The following is an 18095-nucleotide window of genomic DNA, read 5'->3' as shown; positions in this document are numbered from 1 at the left end:
CTTTGCAACTTTTTCTGGTGCTTTGTACGCGCCCGTGTGTGTTCAACCATTACTTATCTGTAGCACGGCGTGTGTGCGCACACACTGACACGACCAGCCCCGAAGCGGCCGGCAACGCGAAGGCAAATCAGGCTGCTCACAGCCGAGTCTCGCGCCTCCCCTCTTCCCACGCTTCCTCCCCCCAAAACCTTTCCGCCTGGGCGGCTACGGCAGCTCAAGGGGTCCAAAAGCTGCTTGCATGTGGCAGGAGAGCGGAGAGCGTGTGCTCCCGTGAATGCTGGGCCGTGATTGGCGCTCCGGGGCCAGACCACGATGTAAAACGAAAGTAGATTGGCAGAGGCCCAGCGGCATGTGCCTGCTGCCTGGCTTTGTATACACACTTGCCTGCTCAGCCCTTTAACAATGGGCGAGGGGCGCTGCTCGGCCCCAGGGCAGAGCTGAGCTCCGGGGACGCGCTGCGGTGAGATGCCCGGGGAGATGCCTGTGGCTCTCCTGCCGGCGGGGCTGTGAGCGGGGTAAGTGGCGGCGGCGCTGGGAGCGGTGGGGAAGTTGCCGGCGGAGGCTGCATGCCAAGCCCTTTGTTGTGTCGGGAGCCAGGGAGGCTGCTGCCGCTGCCGGGACCCCCAGCTCCTCTGCGCGCCCCGCTGCACCAGCGCCCCGCTCGGCGCCCCCTCTGCTGCCTTCCCCTCCGCCGGGTTTCCTCCGGGCAGGGTCGGGAGATGAGGCTGCCCCGGAGCGATGCACCCGCCTGGGGGAGTCTGTGCCCCTCCAGCCGGCGCTGGTAGGAAAAAGGGCCAGCTCCAGTGCGAGGCTGGAGCGCAGCCCCGCCGGCATCCCGGGGTGGGGGACACCCGACGCTGCTCCTTAGCATGAGGTGCCCCGGGGGGGTCTCTGCACTCTGCTCCCCCCGCCCCGAAACGTGCAGGACTATCAGCTGTGGCCGGGGAGCGGGGCTGCCGGTGCCTTCCCGGGGGGAAGGGCCAGAGAGCCGAGCGTGCTCCGGGGGGAGAGGAGTAACTGGCTGCTTTTAATTGGGTGCAAATGAAGAGGGGCTAGGGCGAGAATTAAACCGGGCTCTGCGGCGGCTTCCTCCCCTCTTGCGCAGGCTTCGGCTGCTGCCTTTCGCCGTGTGCCGCTGTGACTCTCTGCCGTCCCGCCCTGTCCCATGGAGCTGGAGGGGCAGTGGTGGAAAGGACAGCTGGCTGCCGACATCCACCAAGCGCTTCGCTACAAGGTACGGTGCCCAGGGCTCTTCGGCGACTTTGCCGCAGAGGGAGCCGGAGCCCTTCGGGCTGCGCGGGCGGGAGGCTCAGCTCTTCCCTTCCAGAGCGGCAGGAGAAGGGACGGTCTCAGACAGTCCCTAGAAGGGAGTGAGGCGGGCAGTGCCCAGGGCAAGGCGACTTACTGTTCCTTTTGTCTCAGGCCTTTATCGCTAGGCTCTTAGAGGATTTAGCCACGGGGATCCTGTGTCTGGGCATTTTAAGTCCACGTGCACTGAAATCTTAAAACTAGCTTCTCCATCTGCAAAATGGGCTAAGATCCTCCTAGGAGGGTTGGGAGGACGGATTCATTCACTGGGTTTTTGCAAGATGCGTTGGGCTCCTCAGCTGCAAGGGTTTGCGTATGTTCCCACTGTCATTAAAGTTAGATAAAGTAAATTGATACTTGAACTGCAGCACTTGCTTGAACTGCGTTTCGCCCTCTCAGTACATAAAGACATTGATTAACATGTGACAGTGGAGCTGGTTGGCTCCTTGCGGGCAAGGGGGGAGGAGGAGCTAAAAGGCTATTAGAGGGGAGGCCAGTGCTAGAGGTCTTAGTAGAAAGTTCCCCACCTTGTTAAGAATGCGGACCCTAATTTTCTGGTACCCTCCTTGGAGGCAGGCTGCAAAATAAAAAATATAGTAACCTCCAGCACAATTACTATACATCAGTGCTAAATTTTGTTGGAAATCTATTTATAACAGAAAAGGAGTACTTGTGGCACCTTAGAGACTAACCAATTTATTTGAGCATAAGCTTTGGTGAGCTACAGCTCACTTAGAAGCTGTAGCTCACGAAAGCTTATGCTCAAATAAATTGGTTAGTCTCTAAGGTGCCACAAGTCCTCCTTTTCTTTTTGCTATTTATAACAGTCATTCTTTCCAAATCTGCTATATAAGAGGAGAATAAACATGCTAGTTTAAAGTCAGGTTAATTGAAAACTGCATGGAAAAAGACTTGACTCCAGCAGAACATATGGTAACAACTGAACTGCTGAGATATGTAATGCCTCTAAGTATACACTATCCTGATTATCTGTACTGAATCCTGAGTATTTACACAACTGACCAGGTATGCCCCTATCTGTGCCCTTTGGTCATGGTGCATTTGGCCCCTTTTTGGGAAGTATTCATAGATCCAAGTTTAAACTATGTTTAAAAAAAAAAGTTGAGATACTATGTAGAAGAATGCTCTATAAGTGGGTGCAATAACAATAAGAAATGTTAGGGCAATCCTGTTTTGAAACCCCTCTTAGCTGTGAGCTGACTCATGTCAGTGTTTGCGGATATTGCTCCTTGATAATAAGGCTCACCTTATCACCAAACAGTTGTAAATAGGTTAACAATGATTTAACCTAGTAAAAATGTGGCTAAGCAGTTTTGGAGATTGCATTAACTTTCTTGATGGCCTGATCACTTCAGCAATGCGCATTACTGGGCCCATGTAGAAGAAACAACAACTAGTATAATAGATTCTAATTACAAATGAAAGTAAATAACTTCTGATAACTTTAATACTCTTTCAATTTGAAACTATTTAAAGGGGTGGTTATTTTAAAGATAATCATATGATTTTAAAACTCTAGAATTTACCTTACACTTGTGATGTGCAGGAGGTTAGACTAAATGATCATGATGGTCCCTTCTTGCCTGAAAGTCTATGGATCTGTAAACTTTCCAGTTATCTCAGCTCTACCTGGTGTCACGGAATAGGCCCCCTACTGGGAAATGTTATTACAGTAAGCATTATAATCCCAAACCATATCCAATCTGTGTTCCAGAGTGTAGCTCTTTCTGTCTGTTTATTTGTGATAGTGGAGATCAGCTGTGTTGTTTTCATTGCAGTTGCCTGGAATTCTGCTTTCCACAGTGAAGAACACCATGCTAGCAGTTAAGGCTCTTGTCCTTGAAACATTCTGCCCTTCAGAGTCTGAATTTTTTTATAGTCTGACTATGCCACAAGGGTTTTTCTTTGTCAGTCCGTCATTATGTTCAGTCAAACCTTATTTGGCTTGTTTGTTTCTAAGTTTTGGGCCATGTTCTATTTTAAATAATTGTTCTGTAGAATCTAGATACTCCTTATATAGGTGTCATAAGATAATAAATAGTCATCCCCAGCAAGAGAACAGTTCCACTATGTGAAGATAAATAGCAAAATCGTGACCGTGCCTCCTAAAGCTGCTTTGAAAATTCCCTTATGTATTAACCCAGTCAGTTTTCATATGTATTTTTGGCAAGTGTATTTGCATAAAAATAATAGTGATTGTACTACAGCTATATGCTGCTCTCTGTCTAGGAGCTGAAGCTTCCCTCCTACAAAGGCCAGTCTCCCCAGTTAAATCTGAGAAGATACTTTGCAGACCTGATTGCCATTGTGAGCAATCGTTTCAGACTCTGTCCCGCTGCACGACATCTTGCTGTCTATCTACTGGACCTCTTCATGGACCGCTATGATATATCCATTCAGCAGCTACATGTGGTTGCTCTTTCCTGTTTACTTTTAGCAAGTAAGTATTCTGCACTAATTTAACTTAGGTTCTTGTACCAACTAAAGGATCATTCTGAGGTGATCAAGCAGATTTAGGAGGAAGATTATGTATAAAAGATCAGCACAGCTAAATTTGGTTCAATATGCGGGCCTCTCTCAAGACTTTCAACTTCTGTTGGTATTTGGTGAAGTGGGGGAAGGACACTAAAAGCTACAATCACAGATCCGTGTTTACATCACAAATATATTAAGAAGGAATTACAAGAAAACGAGCCCTCTTTTTAAAGGCAGTCACCTGCTACCTCCAAATTGCCCAGTTATACACAGAAAAAGGAGAAAAGTCTCATCTGTTGTAGATGCTGAAAAGACACCTTGAATGTCACTTTTGGATTTATATCATTTTGTGAGAACTAAAATATGAACAAAATGGTTACAATAAACGGGTACCTTCCACAACTGGGAGAACCAAGGGAATTAATTCGGTGGACTGAGTCCCGCTGCTACTGAAGAGTCCTTATTTGCTAAAAGAACATAACTTCACCTTCTGTAGAAAGACTGTAGGAAAGGAGGAAAGTGTGGTGAAACTGAGGTAGCAAAACAGTGGCAAGTTCTATAGAAATGTGGCACTTGCATCCATTATTGCTGGGCTTTTACACGTATAACTTCACTTTAGGTTAAAACATACAGGTATGACAAGACAAAGTCCAGGACAGGGTGGAGCTGCTGCTATTAATTATTATTATTATTTATTAGTATTACTGCAGCGCCTAGTTCTAGTTTGGAGTAGGATCCCATTGTGCAAGGTGCTGTACAAACACAGAACAAAAAGATGGTCCCTGTCACCTGGGACTTACAATCTAAGTATTGATAAACTTAAAAGGAGGGACAGTTGTGGAAGTCTACATAAATGACCATATGCATTTCCAGATACACATGACTGAAACTCACTTGATTTAGACTGAAGGGCTCAATTTCTGCTTGTCAGTTACTGAATTTAAACATACCCGTAAACACTGAAATGTACATTAGAGCCTCTATACCAAGTTGATTCTTCCTACTGCACTTTGAACAGGGAAAGACTTTTCTTTTTTTTAAAAGCTTAAAACTAAAGGTGCACTCTTGCACTATTATTATCGTTTATTATTATTATTATTAATGGTACTTTAGCAGTTACCGGGGTAGGTTTTAGGATAACTTAACGAACAACAAGAAGTCATTTATGAATTACAGTCAGGCTACACCATACCATCATCAGTATTCTCTCTCTCTCTCTCTCTGCAAATGGCTCTTGTTTGTGTGAGAAACTATAAAGAGACAACAGGAAGTGTGACACTGCTGTAATATCCTATAGGTTGCATAGCAACTATCTGCTGAAGCTTAACCCTTAACAGTATGTCCCTCCTCTCTTCGGCAGAACCTTCCCATCCAACTTTGCATGCAGGAGCCTATTTGACATGGGAAAACAATTGTATAGCAAGTGTTTTCAATGAAAAATACCCGAATGTTAACGATAACAGCAAATGCGGTTTCGTGTGTGTTGTACTCATGTTTCTAATTGTATTTTTCTTCCTCTCCCCTGCCCCAAGGTAAATTTGAAGAAAAGGAAGACAGCGTCCCTAAGCTCGAACAATTGAACAGCTTGGGTTGTATGACTAACATGAATCTGGTATTAACAAAACAGAACTTGCTACACATGGAGCTGTTGTTGCTAGAAACATTTCAGTGGAACTTGTGTCTCCCAACTGCTGCTCACTTCATTGAATATTACCTTTCTATTGCTGTCCATGAGACAGATCTCCACGATGGCTGGCCAATGGTTTCCTTAGAGAAGACCAAGTTATACATGGCAAAATATGCTGATTATTTTCTGGAAGTATCTCTGCAAGGTGTGTTGCATGGTTTAGTTAATGCAACCTTATTTCTTAAATAATATTTGTGTCTGACTCATCTAAACAATTTTTGTGTCTGTCCAGATCATGCATTTTTAAATTATGCTCCTTCGTTAGTGGCTACTGCATGTGTGGCGGCTTCAAGGATTATCCTACGTCTCTCTCCAACGTGGCCAACTCGACTGCATCGTCTTACTGCATACTCCTGGGACTTCCTCATTCCATGTATTGAACGACTATTAATGTAAGCTAATGGTGGCTTCTCATTTGTAAAGGCTCTGTCTCTGTAACAGCATGGTATATTTAAAGGATACTTACACTAAAAAACAATATGTACAAAAACAGTACAGTTTACTTACTAGTGAGTTTGTGCAGCATCTTTGTCGAAAGTACCCAGGTACTGTACAATATTTATTAAACCAACCAGTCAGTCCCTCTCTGCTTTTCAAAAAACCTCACCTGACCTAACTCCTTCATCCTTCCTCCTCTCAGCAAATAAAATACTCAGACAAAACCATGACAGAAGAAAAATATATGCAGCATGATCACCAAACTTGGGCTGTGGCAGGCAGTCAGGTAATAAGTTCAAAAGATTGGAGTACGGGGAAGCAAGGGGAGGACTTCCACCTGAGTGCCTTTGGGGTGCTGTAGCAGATCTCAGCTGTTTCAAATGAACATGTGGAAGCAGACTCCTTAAATAACTGGCTCCCAATCTGCATCGAGCTTTAGAGAATTGAATTTAATAGGTATCCCGTGAACTGTACTGAGCACATGGGAGGTCTACTTAAGCCTCTGGAATTTAGAGCTTTCTGAGTAGAGGATGCTCCCAATGGAGCATGTTAGAAAAGTGTGGATAGTTATGGAGGGTCCCACAGCTAAGAGGGGAAAGCTTGCCTTCTCATTATTTATAAATGGAAAAACTGCAGGCCAGTGTCATCTACATAGCAGATGTGCCAAGGGATCCAATGGGACCACAAGACTGAACCATACTAGAAAAGGGTGACGGTATATCCCCAATTAATCAATTTCATTCTCCAAGATGAATCCCTAGGCCACCAGCCTCACTTCCCTCTTGTTGACATTTGCTCCCATCCACGTCCAAACTTTGGTTAGCACATAAAGAACAGAAAAATCTGAATCCAGACTTGAAGAGAAACTATCCTCTCCATGCAGGTGGCACTCTCTAGCCCATAACCCATCTCCCTTTATGGCCTTCATACTGTACCCAGTAATCACGAGGTGTTACAGCATCAAACCTTGTGGCAGAACAAGGATACCAAGAATACCATTGGCGAGGGAAAGAACATACTCAATGCCTTTCTGGAAGGGCTAAGAGGAAGGGGAAGAGTGACTGCAGGGTCAATCCAGTAGGGCACCACGAGCAAGTCAGTAATCCCTCATGATCAGTAGTATCAATGACTTGGAGAAGTTGAGATGGTCACAATACAATCATTCATTGGTGGCTAATCTGCTCCTAGCAAAAATGTCACTTTCTGATTCTCCTACACTGTAATGTTGTACTAGCAAATGGTAGTGTTCTGACCTCTTTATATCCAAGCATACTACTTTCATTAACTCTTAAATGAAAATGCTTCTCTTCACATTGTAGCCTTTTAAATTCATGGCCCTAACCTTTAAAATCATTTAAACTTCCTAATGTACATCTTTAAAGAATATGAATTGCTTCTTCAATGGCCTTTTCAAAATAGTTTTTGGTATTTAAAGGCTGTTACAGCTTTACAGTTAGGATACTCTTAAAACTATACAAAACATTGACTAAAATGGTCTTATTTTCTCTTTGTATTCTAGTGCACATGATAATGACGTAAAAGAAGCAAACAAGCAAAAAGGACAACATGCCCAGCCTGCACAACACAGTGCGTTTCCCACCCAGAGTCCCACTCCACAGCAGGCTCATGTTCAACAACATGTATCACAGTATCTCCAGGCCCATCAAGCTCCATTACAGTATCACCAGCAAACCTCACAACAGCAAAACTGTCAGCAGATGGTGTCAACTAGTCACACATCCTCTTACCCACTGCAGTCTTGCCCTGCTGGCTTACAATCCGGCGTTCAGACTCGAGGTCAGATGCAGACTGGTGCTAGTATGTCACTAGCAGTTCCAATAGAAGTGAAGCCATGTATAAGTGTCTCGTACAACCGGAGTTACCAGATCAATGGACGGTATCCTTGTATTACTCCCTGCTTTGAGAGGTGATGAAAACAAATTTAGATACCCTAGGTTTTTTTTGTCAAACCTCAAATAAGTTTGAGGGCAACAATCTAAGTAAAAGTAGCACTCTTTCCGGAAGGAAAACAGCCGGATTGGCAACCGATTAGCTCAAGTACAGAATCTGCAAAGAATGAGCATGTAGTATGTTTTCTAAAAGGAATGTGTGCATGGCAGTCATGTGCTAATACTTTTGACACTCCAGTGCACTGTGTGCTCTTAACAGCCACCTTTGAAATACTGGTCAAGAGAAAAATGGCTGTGGACTGGCTAGAGACATATCTTTTAATGAAGGAGATATACAGTATTACTTTGAAGAGGCCATATTTATGCAATACTTCCATACAGTACTGAATAAGATTTACTTTTGGTAAATTGAAACTTAAGAATTCACTGAGCAATGGGCTTTCCCAGAAACACTGGGGCCACGTAGAGAGAAACAAACTTTCATTGACTAAATCAGTAATGCAATTACTTGTCGTTTTTTTGGTCATACACTTTACATTATAAGAGAATGTCCAATTTAAGGCACTTGAGTTAACTGACTCTTTTTATTGTTTTTAAATCTTGTGCCTCACAGGACATATGTTACATTTTTTTTTCCTTTTGATTCAGATGTTTAGAATAACACTTTCTCACTAACTCAGGGAATTATCTATTCAAAATGACTCTGTGCTGCTTGTGTGTACACTTAACTGGGTGTAATCCAGGGTGGTATTTCAGGGCATCTACAGTGCAGAGTACCAAAGGGATTTATAAGTGTATAAAGTAGAAGTGTAGTCCTAACTGCTCCCTGCCACCCAACACTCTTGTGATCAAATGATTACAGAGTCGTAGTAGTTTCTTTTAAGTTTAAGCTGAACTAATACTGTACCAGAACTCATGTAGTAGTGGTTGTGATAATTTTATTAACACAACCAATACAAAATAGCCTCTAGTTTTTCAGTCTATAAATTCTCTAGGCAGAAAAGGCACCATTAAATGCTTACAAAAATTCAGTATTTCGTATGTCAGGCTTGGTGCAGGGTGGGGGGAAATAAGTTCTCAGGTAATGCCGTGGCAGCTCATTCTTCTACTTTACAGAAGTCCCACATTGAAGAGCAACATCGGCATTCTCACTGCTGGAACAAAAGTGTATTGCTAGATCACAGGCAGGATGCTTATTACATAGCTGTCTGAGCTTTAATATCACCCACAAGTCAGATGGCCTGAGAGTAGGAAGCTTCACTCCTCCAGCCCCAGAGGATGAAGGTGGTGGTGAGGATAGTATATTTATGGAAAAGTTCCTTGTTTACAAAATCAGGCAGTTGACTCTCCCCCTGATCTGATATGGGAGGGGGAATTGATGGAGAGAGCCCTACGGGCTTAAATGTATGTTTGTTTTTTGTTTAATTTCTAATGGCAGCACTTAAAAGCATGGTTAAATGGCAGACAGGAGGCAAGACCTTCTATTAACTATATGATCAGTGGAAGTTCACGCACTCTGTATGTTGCAAAGAATATTGGGAGTGGGGAAGAAGCGGTGTTTGACATCACTATTAATATGGAAGATTAACTTGGGAGAGCGGGCCATCCTAAAATATTCAGTAGTTGAGGAAGATACTTCTGCTTGTTCTGATGCTTTTCCTGGAGCTGAACCATAATGTTTCAAGAATCCATCCTTTATTATGGAGGAGAAGAAATCCTCTGTGTCTATAATTATTTTAACACATCCTGTTTCAAATAGTCCTTATTTCATGGGGAGAGAGGTGGAGTGGAAGGTTGGGAGAATGTGTAAGGAGGAATTGAGCCTCTCTACTTCATGCTAGAGAATAAACTTCCAGGTGAGCACAATATCACCTACTTTTACCTTCTCAAAGAGCCACCTTTCCTTTCCCCTCTTTCCCTCCCCCAAAATTATTTCTTTTTTGGTGGGATGGGGCAAGCAAGTTTCCTACCTCCTAAAATGCCTGTATTGTTTTTCATTTAAATTTGGAGAGATGGGGAATAGATCCAAAAGGGAAACTGTCTTCCATCTTCAGATTTCAGTTTATTGAAATGCTATGTCCAAGTTTTCAGTGCTCTAACTACCTCGTTTATGTGAATGTACAGTTTTCTGATGGACCATGACTTGAAATAACAGCAGATGCCTGTAGCAATTTGTCTGTAAAATGCATATCTTGGCTAAATGTCATCTTTAATTGTGATGGAGCAGTATAGATTCTTTTGAAATATTAGTAAATCTATCTCAAGTATTTTACATATAAAATTACGTAAAATTAACACTGGAATTATAGGGGTGATTATTCAGTTAGTTAATACTGCAAAGTCTACATATAGTAGGGTATTTTGATTTTATTTTAAGGTATTAGGCTTAACTGTAAAAGGATCCACTACATTTTTTTTAATTTATTATTTAGTTTGTGTCTGACATTACAGTATCAATGAAAATAGAGAAAGGAGCGTGCACTGTGAACAATTTCAATGTGTTATTGAAAAAGGGCTTTACCAGTGTCCATTAAATACACTACTTCAAGTTCTTACTGAGCGAACCAGAACGTGCATTTTATGGCATAATTAAAAATTATCATAAATGCAAAACATCCACAACAATGGAATCTGGATGAGTGCTATGCACTTGGATTTTTTAAAAAATAAAACTAGTTTTGAGTAAATCTGTCTGGTTTGTTTTGTTTTATTTTATTTAAATACCTGAATGACAGATGTGTAACTTCATTCCTACCACAGTTCTTGAACTTGAAGGTTCTCTCCACTGCTCTCCTGTGGCAGGAGTTATAAATAGACTTAGGAATACACTGACAACAAAACAGGAATGAAATTGTGCAGGGAGGGTTTTAAAAAAAAAAAATCCACAGCATAAGCCAGAATATTGTACACTTCAACAATATTGTATCCAGGGTACAGCTGCATCTCAGGAAGAAATACAAAAAGTGGTTCTGAAATAGCTTACCAGATCTAGTAAGATTTTTTTTTAAATGAGTCTTAGTGATAACTCATTCTGCCTATAGTAGAACTGTACGGAAAAAGTCAGAATTGAATAGGAAGAGGAACAGCATAGCTTTTGGTGAGCAGAATCCTAAGAAATCCAGAATTTGGGATCCTTAGCTGAAGTTAGTCTCGCTGCCAGAGCTTACCTGTGAGGAAGGCAGAACAAGAACAAGTGATGTATAGAGGCTGAAACATTTTCCCATGTTTGAAATTTTTTATAATTGCTGTTACAGAACGAATCTCTCTCACATCAAGAATGGGTATGTATATGGAACTATTTAAAATGAGACCCCATTAGTCACTGGGCTTCAAATATTAAGCCAATCTAGCAGAATTTGAGTTTCTCAGTCATACAGTACAGGCCATGCTTCACTCTACTTCAGTGTTCTTTCCTGTTGATACCTATATACAGCTGTAACTAACTTTACTCACATGAATATTCTGAGTCCAGCAGGACTACTCATCTGATTAAAGTTACGCTCAGGCATAAGTGCTTGCAAGAGAAGGTCTTTAATTGTAGAAATATAATTGGCCTTTAGTATAATACAGGTGGAAACCAATTTCTGACCAATTATCAAACTAGAATGATTCAGTGATCAAAAGCCATGTGAATATGCAATAATATAGGTTTGCTTTTAAAAGGGCAATGTCAGCTTAATGAAGTCGGTTACAAGGGAGTTGAAGGTAGATTCATGTAATATCCTTACTGGAGTTTCCCTGCCAGTTTTTTTATTTTTACAATCACGTATTCCAGTTTTGTACATGTTAAAGAAGGGGAGCTGAGTAAATGACTGACTAAGCACAATGCTGTCAAATACACAAAAGTAAACTATATAGAGCATTCTTTTCTCTGTTTCCAGTAATAGTCACATTGCTTGTAGTAAAGGTATGTAGATGTTTGATAGCATAAAACTTAAGCTGAAGTATCTTTTCAATGTAGTCTTAACAATAAAGATGCTCTGAGGCGGGGACTTCAAAATTAAGGTCCCATGGTGCGGCAGGTTTCGTTATGGGAGGGATGGTTTTGCCTACACCCTTTAGAAAATGCACTGTCGCTGGATAGGTGAAAATTGAGTGGTTGTCAATTGGAGGCTGACATGTGTACCCACAGAGAGCTAAGGGAAAGGCCTGAGGTCTTCAAGAAGAGCAGATAATCTTGAGACTGTCTGATTCTTCTGGGGACATTCAGTGATGTTGAAGCAAATAGCTAAAATCAAGAGATTTTCTAAGTAACATTCTCTGGTAGATTTCTTCCTGCTGTTGTTAAGGATGGTTTGAATAGCTACTGAACATGTCTGCTCTAGGTTCGACTCCAAATACCAAGTTGTGAGGCAGAGGAAGTCCAGGTTGAAATGTCTGATCTTGCCTGTGTTTTGTGTCAAGAGACCTGGGAAGGTTGGATGCTGATGGGTGGAGTAGTTGACAGCTGGAGAAGGCTGGGGAATCAAAACTATCTGGGCCAGCTGGGAGCAAGGAAGATGATTACTGCCCTGTCCTGCTGGATCTTCCTGAGAGCTCAGGGTAAGTCTTGCTGATGGGTGGAGCAGTGGGGAGGAGGGGAAAGCATATTGTAAGTGTTACATCCATAAGAATAAGAGAGTATCTCCCCTGAAGTCCCAACCTTGAGCCCCCCTGGAGTAGTAGATCTTGCATTTCCTGTTTTCTTGTGATGCAAACAGATCCCAGGAGGAAGACCCCTATTATCTGCATATGGTCTTCACCACAGAATCATGTAGTTCTCATTAGTGGTCAAGGGATAAGTGCCTGCTGAGGCTGGTGCCAGTGTGTTGTGTATTTCTGGGAGGTGCACTGCTGATAGGGTGATCTGGTGTCACATACACTAGTACCACAGATTGACTGCCTTTATGGAAAAAAGAGGCAACACTCATTACCCCTTACTTGTTGATGTAGAACAATGTGGTCATGGTGTCTGCCATTACCTGGATGTGCTAGGAATGTATGACCTGTAAGAATTGTTTGCAGGCTTCTCAGACAGCTCTCAGTTCCAGGAATTTTATGTGCATCCTGGACTCCCGGGGAGTCCATGTTCCTTGTGCTGTATGCCCATTCAGGTGGGTGCCCCACCCTACTGTGGTGGCATCTGTGATCAATGTCTTCTGGGGTGGAGACAGTGAGAAGGGGACACATGCACTGGAGAGCATCCTGCACCCTGGGGTGTGGGGAAGCATGACTAACTTGTCCATAGTGTGTCCACTTGGCAGGTGTATTAGCCAAAGCCAAGCTTGTAGACAGTGGAGATGGAGTCTTACAGAAGCTGTCATAAGAACAGGACACCGTGTGGCCCAGGAGGATGAGACATGAATGAACCAACTTTTGTGAGCTCTTTCCAGTGGATGAACAATTCAGTCAGTTAGTTCAGAATCTGTCTTGAGGGAGGTAAGCTCTGGCCCAGACAGAGTCCTGAGGTAGCTCCAATGAATTCTGTGATCTGTGTTGGGACAAAAGTGAACGTCTTTGTGTTCATGTAAATTCCTACTTGTGACAGATATGTCAATTTCCTGCAATACTACTGAAAAACCTTACTGAATGAAGATTACATATCTTTGGAGTCAATTGTGTTAAATGCAAAGATTATATATAATTGTAGGCCTGGATGATCAAAGGACGATAGAGTACTGCAGCAGACAAAAATGATCTTTTGGGACAATATGTGTGAAGTAGAATTCCTGGGAAACATATAGGGAGAAGTGAATGCAAATGCCATCCATAGATTATTCAGAAAACCCAACCAATTGACCCTCACCCTAAGGAGAGAACCATTGTCTGCTGATTACCTGTTTCCAAAGGTTGAAGTTCAAAGGGTCAAGATTTATAAAGAAACAGGCTGATCTGTGCAGTAAGAGTGCTTGTTCTGTGCTGAGGCTATTATGAGCTTGTAACCACAGTAAAAACCCTTGGTGGAGTTTGAAGGATTGACTCCCAGCAGAGCCCCTGCTGGTGTTGGAGGGGTGATCTCTAGTAAGCTTATGAGCATGTGCATAGGTTTTTATTGTTTTAATGTTTTCTCTCTAATGTTTGCACCTTGAGAATAAATGTGCTTGCTTAGAAAGAGCTGTCTGGTGACTTATAACTGTAGGCAATTTCATTATTCAGAGCCTTCAAAGAGTAAGTAAAGTGCAGATGCTGGCCTGATTAGACAGTCTAACTTGTTTTGAATAACAAAGTGTAGGGTGTTAACTGAGCATCCTGAAAAAAGACAGGTCAGGAGGGAGAGACACGGGAGAGGTAACTGCTGAGGAGGTCGAAGCCTATAAGCCGGTGTGCCCTTGTTGGACCATGGAGAGGGAATACAGGTACAGTTGCCCTGAATTATGACTCTAGGAGACTGAGCAGAATTGCTCTTCCATCTTAGATCCCTTGAAGGGTCAGAGCTATAGACAGTGATACAGGGTCTCTAATGCTAGACAGTAGTGCTGTTACCCAGTTCTACCCAGTCTGTAGAGTCTGGATTTGGGATGGACATTCTTTTTAAATATTAAAATAATTACGTATCAACTTTAGGGGTAGCTTTATCCCTTCGGTTTTCTGTTTTATTTACTTTGTAACGAATCAGGGATATATCCTGACACTAGTGATTGTGGGAGATGGAAGAGAGTAATCAATTTCTGTAACATATGAGGATTAAAAGTGTTGAATGGTACAGAGAAATCCAGCCAGATGTCCCTATTTACATTTTTCTATTTGTTTGATGAAATTAAGAGCAAACAAATTTAAAGAAAATACTTTTTCACATAATGTATTAACCTATGGAACTCAGTGCCACTGGATACTTGCTAGTAGTAGTCAAATAAAAAAAATGATTAGATGCCTACATGAATAAAAACACAGTTTGCTGTTATTTTAACTATAATTGAATTTCAAGGACTTGCAGGGATTTTACTCGATCCTGTAAAGCATCCAGTTTTGACCCAGGATATCAAACTAGAGGGATGATGGGTTTGCTCAGCAATTGCAGTTCTCCATAATTCCTACAAGGTGGAGGCATGGGGCAGCTTGAGGTGGCGGCTATACTCTTCTGTTATGTGGATAAACAGCACTAGTCTACAGTGCTGTCAAGCAGGCAACTTTCACAAGCATTACATCCCTTGCACTTTTTTTAAATTAAATTTTGTTTCCCCTCATATTTCACTGCTGTAAATTTACTAAAGTCAAATTTGAAGAATTAGTTTCTGATTAGTATATGATAAATCAGGACAGTCTAAATCTTTGTACTAAAAGTCTGCTTAAAAAAACTGAAAATGGCTCTGCATGTCATTTAAATGAGTCACTTACCAACTGTGGTCTAGCTTCTAGTACAATAAATAGAATGATCTGACATTCTCCAGCTACTCCTACAGTACCACCTTCAAACTGAACAAAATGCCTTTAAACCAGTTGGTCTGTTCTACTCAAGTAGTCTCAAAGCAAGGGCTGGGCAAAACTTTTCAACAAACTTTTTTCAGTGGAAAACCATAGGTTCATCAACACCAAAACGTTTTGCAAACTTGTGTTGATTTTGCTGAACTGTTTCTTTAGAAAAAACCTAAAAGTGTCTGAAAAACAAACATTTTGTCTGGACACTTTTTGAAATGAAATGTTTTTATTTTTTGTTTCAAGATGATGGTATTTCAAAATTTCCTTTATTCTATTTTTCTTTAAGTTCTTGAAATGGAAATGAAAAATTTTTATTTTGGCTTGAATGAAACAGTTTCATTCAACCCAAAATGATTCTCCCCTAACCCCCCGGCAACTTTGCTGAAAATTTTTTCTTTTCAGTGTGACCTGAGACTTTTTTTTTTCCCCCAACTTTTCAAAATTGCCAGTGAACCAAAAAAATTGTTTGCCCACCTCTACTCAGAGTACTGCAACAAAACTGGTTTTCTCAAATGCTAAGGGGTTTACTATCTTTCTCCTCCTGGACCCTGTGAAACTGAAATAAAATAGTATTATTAAGGTTTCTTTGTACATTTCTGACTTGGAAGAAGTAATTGCATGTAGACTGTAAATCTGTCATCAAAACTGTGCCGCCTTCTTACATTTGACTTTCCTGAATGCTCACAGTCTCAACTTTTGCTTGGAATACTGTTGCCTTCTCTAATTTGCAGAGGAAAATTTCACATTATGTCCTTAACAGAACACAATTATATACCATAAGAGGGGTAGATACCACCTCTCAATAAACCAAAGAAAATTACCTCCCTAAAAAGCAGCATTTATTTTGAATTTTGCAGCATCTATCATTTCAGCAAGGCTTCTCTATGCTTGCCATCCAGTCCTTTATATATTATTTTGGTATTCAATTGGTCTTTTAAAAACACACACACATTTTTGCCTTTATCCTAGACTCTGCTAAATGCCAGCAAAACTTTTTCTTTAAGAATGTGATTATACACAGAAAATTCAACTAGTTCATTAGGCACTAAAATTCCTTTGATATGGAATCCAATATGACTGACCCACAAAGCCCATTGATATACCTTCTATTCCAGGGGTTCTCAGGACAAACTTTTTGGTGGCCTCATACTTTTTCCTAAAATACTTAATTACCTTTAGGAAAAACAAATAAATATGCACATATACATGTCCAAATCATTGTAATTTATTTATTGCTAGGTAGTAAATTGGCTGTTAAAAGTGGTATTAACAAACATACAAGTATCACTTTTCACGGCGTACTTACCTAGTCCCAGCAAACCTGGGCACAAATTAAGCAGGGGCTAGGGGCAATTGGAGTGGCGGTGCTGGGGGAGACATCGGGGGCCAGAGTGTGAAGCCCCGTAGCCAGAGCCCACTTCCCCACCACCCCAGGGCTGAAGCCCAAAACCTGAGCCCCATCACCCCTGGGAAAGAAGGGAACTCACCAGGTGCCTGCTCTGGTGTTGTGCCCCAGCTGTCTCCAGAGGGGGCAGGGCCCAACACCTGCTTGCAGCCCTAGTAGCCAACACCAAGGCGGTGCATCCAGGAGCAACAGGGAGGGTGAGGGGGTGCTGCTTCTTCCCCTTCCCCACCACGATCACAGCCCAGGGGGCTGTGGCCACAAGAAGAGGCCCTGGTGGCTGCATGCGGCCATGGTGGCCACATTAATTCCATCTTCTTCATTAAACTAGCTCTCAGCTCCTTTCTAATTTCTTCAGCTGTCTTAAAGAAACTCTTGCATATGCTGGTGTACCTGAGCTGACCATGAAAAGCAGATAGGTGAGTTCTGAAAACTGAAATATTGTATTACATATGCATAGAAAAATAAAGAAGTGAATGAAATGTAGTTCTTGCATAATAATCAGAAAAGTGCCTTAAAATCAAAATCGTTATTTGATTACTTACATTTATAAGGTACCTATCATCACGGTATGATGTTAGTTTTGTGATAGGTCTAGCATGCACAATACAATGTGGAATTAGAGTTACATAAAAGACCACAAAGGATGGGTCATTAAAATCATGGACAAATAATGTACTTGAATCCCTTGACCTTCAAATACCATTACTAAATATGAATTACACCTATTGCTTAGAATTCCAAATTTGTCACACATGCTTCTCAATTGATATTGGAATAATTAGGGAACTGCATTTTGGTCTCAAGAGCAAAAGGTTTCATCAAGCCTTGTGATTATTTAGGACCACAGAGAGTCTGAGACAATTGGTTGCAAGGTAACACTGCAGTTTGAATTATTTCATCCAAAGTTTCAGCCGCTTCCTTTAAATTGCAGTTCAACTCTGGTATTTTAGTGCATGTACAAATGGCAAAGTGGAGTTTCCTGTTTATTGTCTCCAATGACCTCCAAAAGTCCAAATCAATTCTGCTGTTTGTAAGCAAAATGATTAGGTTTTCCTGGCTGCGGGTGCTGCAAATTCAGCCTGGAAGTTAAAGGTTAAACCGGTTTCTTGCTGGCTGACACATCACCAACAATCTGCAGATGGAACCTAGCCAACAATTCCGTTGATTAGGTACAAGCCAGAAAAGACTCTAGCTCTTCCAGTGATGTATTAGCTCTGCCAGCCATAGATATGACCCTGAATACACAGAGGATGCAAAGTAAGCACCCTACTCTGACAATAATCAAACTTCAAAACCCAGTTATCAGTGTGCTGTTTTATTTCCACATTGTCCCAAGTGACATCAGCAATGGCATTTTCTAATGTGTTGATAAATATTTTAATATACACAATGAATATTTTTATTCCTTAGTTTATTTTATACTTTATATTTTAAAATTCTATATCAAATATTAATA

General features: G+C 41.7%; 1 protein-coding gene across 2 annotated transcripts; it reads left to right on the top strand.

Annotated features, from left to right (window-relative positions):
- Nucleotides 1–406: 406 nt before the first annotated feature.
- Nucleotides 407–8386, top strand: CCNJ (cyclin J). Of its 2 annotated transcripts, XM_073354940.1 has the most exons (6): nt 407–515; nt 1106–1234; nt 3559–3769; nt 5337–5636; nt 5724–5883; nt 7449–8386. In XM_073354940.1, exons 2-6 carry the CDS (start codon nt 1166–1168, stop codon nt 7858–7860), a joined length of 1152 nt encoding a protein of 383 aa, XP_073211041.1. In that variant the 5' UTR covers nt 407–515; nt 1106–1165; the 3' UTR covers nt 7861–8386. The 2 variants fall into 2 exon arrangements, with proteins under 2 accessions (XP_073211041.1, XP_073211042.1); XM_073354941.1 differs by lacking the exon at nt 407–515 and having other exon boundaries at nt 992–1234.
- The last annotated feature ends 9709 nt before the right edge of the window (nt 8387–18095 follow it).

The sequence above is a fragment of the Lepidochelys kempii genome, chromosome 7, assembly GCF_965140265.1.
Source record: "Lepidochelys kempii isolate rLepKem1 chromosome 7, rLepKem1.hap2, whole genome shotgun sequence".
NCBI classification, from domain to species: domain Eukaryota; kingdom Metazoa; phylum Chordata; order Testudines; family Cheloniidae; genus Lepidochelys; species Lepidochelys kempii.
This window is presented reverse-complemented; position numbering and strand designations above follow the sequence as displayed.